Source organism: Numida meleagris, chromosome 6 (genome assembly GCF_002078875.1).
Source record: "Numida meleagris isolate 19003 breed g44 Domestic line chromosome 6, NumMel1.0, whole genome shotgun sequence".
NCBI classification, from domain to species: domain Eukaryota; kingdom Metazoa; phylum Chordata; class Aves; order Galliformes; family Numididae; genus Numida; species Numida meleagris.
Window position 1 is genome coordinate 49,424,514 of NC_034414.1, and position 1,386 is coordinate 49,425,899.

The window sequence follows — 1,386 nt, forward strand, 5'->3', positions numbered from 1 at the left end:
ACCCCCCCCACCCCCCAAACCGCTTCCTCCCCTTCCCTAATTTCGCTCCTCGATTTCGGCTCGATCCGGTTCCAAGTCGAAACTTACGTGTGATAATCTCTCTTTGTGACAAGTGCTGCGGGTTTCCCTGCTTGCGACGGGACATTGCCCTGGCATTTACACTGGCATCGCCTGGAGAGCTGCACTGGTCTGGGGGCTGCGTTGGGGGCCGGTCCTCCTCCTCTGCTTTTTTGCGTCTTTTCTTCTTCTTCTTCTTGATCGAGTTCTTCTTCTTTCAAAAAATAAAAATAAAAAAAAAAAGGAAAAACAAAACACCTTTTTGCTGCTGTTGTGGTGCACTGGATGGGATCTCCTTTCAATTAAAAATCATTATCATCATCATCAGGAAAAGCTCTCTCGCTCTTTTTTTTCTCTTTCACACTCTGTCTTTTCTCCACTGCTTCTGCCACTCGGACTTCCAAACCTCTTCTTGAACTTGGGAGGATGTGCACCGCCAGTACACTTTTCTCTTTCCCCTCTTTCCAGAGTGCTTGGCAAATTGGCAAGTGCGCTTTTCCACCAGGAGGGTTAAAAAAAAAAGCAAAAAAAAAAAAAAAAGCAAAAAAAAAAAAAAAAGCAAAAAAAAAAAATCAGGAATAAGAAAGAAAGGGAAAAAAAAGTACTGAAATTGGGATTTGCCCACACAGTCAAAAATTGCCAAAAAAAAAAAAAAATGTTTCTCAGAGATTGACCCTTGCTGGGTAGATATCTAGAGAGAATTTGTTTGAAAAGGGGCAGCCAAAACTGTGTCTCCTCTTTCCCAGTTCAAGTGGCACTGCTCTGCCCTGGTGCTTTAGGATTGCCCGTGCTCCTGCACCACTTTGCACTCTTCCCCCCTCGCCTGGCGCTGGGACTGGAAGGAAGGAAGCCCCCAGTGCAGCTGGGCTGGTGCTGGCTATTACTATTATATATTGCAATGTGAAGATGGCGGAGTCCTGGTTCTCTGGGAGCGCTCTGTCTCTCTATGGCTGGGGCTGCCTCTGTACAATGGGATAAAATTCAAGTTCAAGTGCGGACGTGACGTTTAATCTGCACTAGAGACAAAAAGACCCAGAGAGTAGGAGCACTGGGGGCGACTAGCGGTGGCTTTTTAACATTGTACCCTGCAAGAGAACAAGAAACGCCACTCGCACACACCGCACTCACACACAGACACACACACACACACAAACTAAAGCACATGCACGGATCGGGAGCAGCTCCGGGCTTTGTGCGCTGCTGCTTTCTCGGGTATGCGGAGCGCTGGGAGCAAAGCAAAGAGCATTTGAGGGGGGGACACACAAAGCCGCATCCTCACGCGGGGCCAAACTTCCCCGCGCCGCGGCGGGGGCGGCTGTGCCGGGGGCG

The 1,386-nt window shown here is 49.0% G+C and overlaps 2 protein-coding genes across 5 annotated transcripts in view; one reads left to right on the top strand and one right to left on the bottom strand.

Annotated features, from left to right (window-relative positions):
• BCL11B (B-cell CLL/lymphoma 11B) overlaps positions 1-1,028 on the bottom strand; it is a 92,111-nt gene extending 91,083 nt beyond the window's left edge. For all 4 annotated transcript variants that reach the window (XM_021401905.1, XM_021401903.1, XM_021401904.1 and 1 more), the window contains exon 1: positions 88-1,028. In XM_021401905.1, the coding sequence (XP_021257580.1) occupies positions 88-145 (58 nt within the window). In that variant the 5' untranslated portion in view covers positions 146-1,028. The remainder of the gene's footprint in view (positions 1-87) is intronic.
• The window catches only part of LOC110401985, a 2,783-nt gene continuing 2,548 nt past the window's right edge, over positions 1,152-1,386 (top strand). Inside the window, exon 1 of the mRNA XM_021403575.1 lies at positions 1,152-1,269. The gene's annotated coding sequence lies outside the window, so the exon portion shown is untranslated. The remainder of the gene's footprint in view (positions 1,270-1,386) is intronic.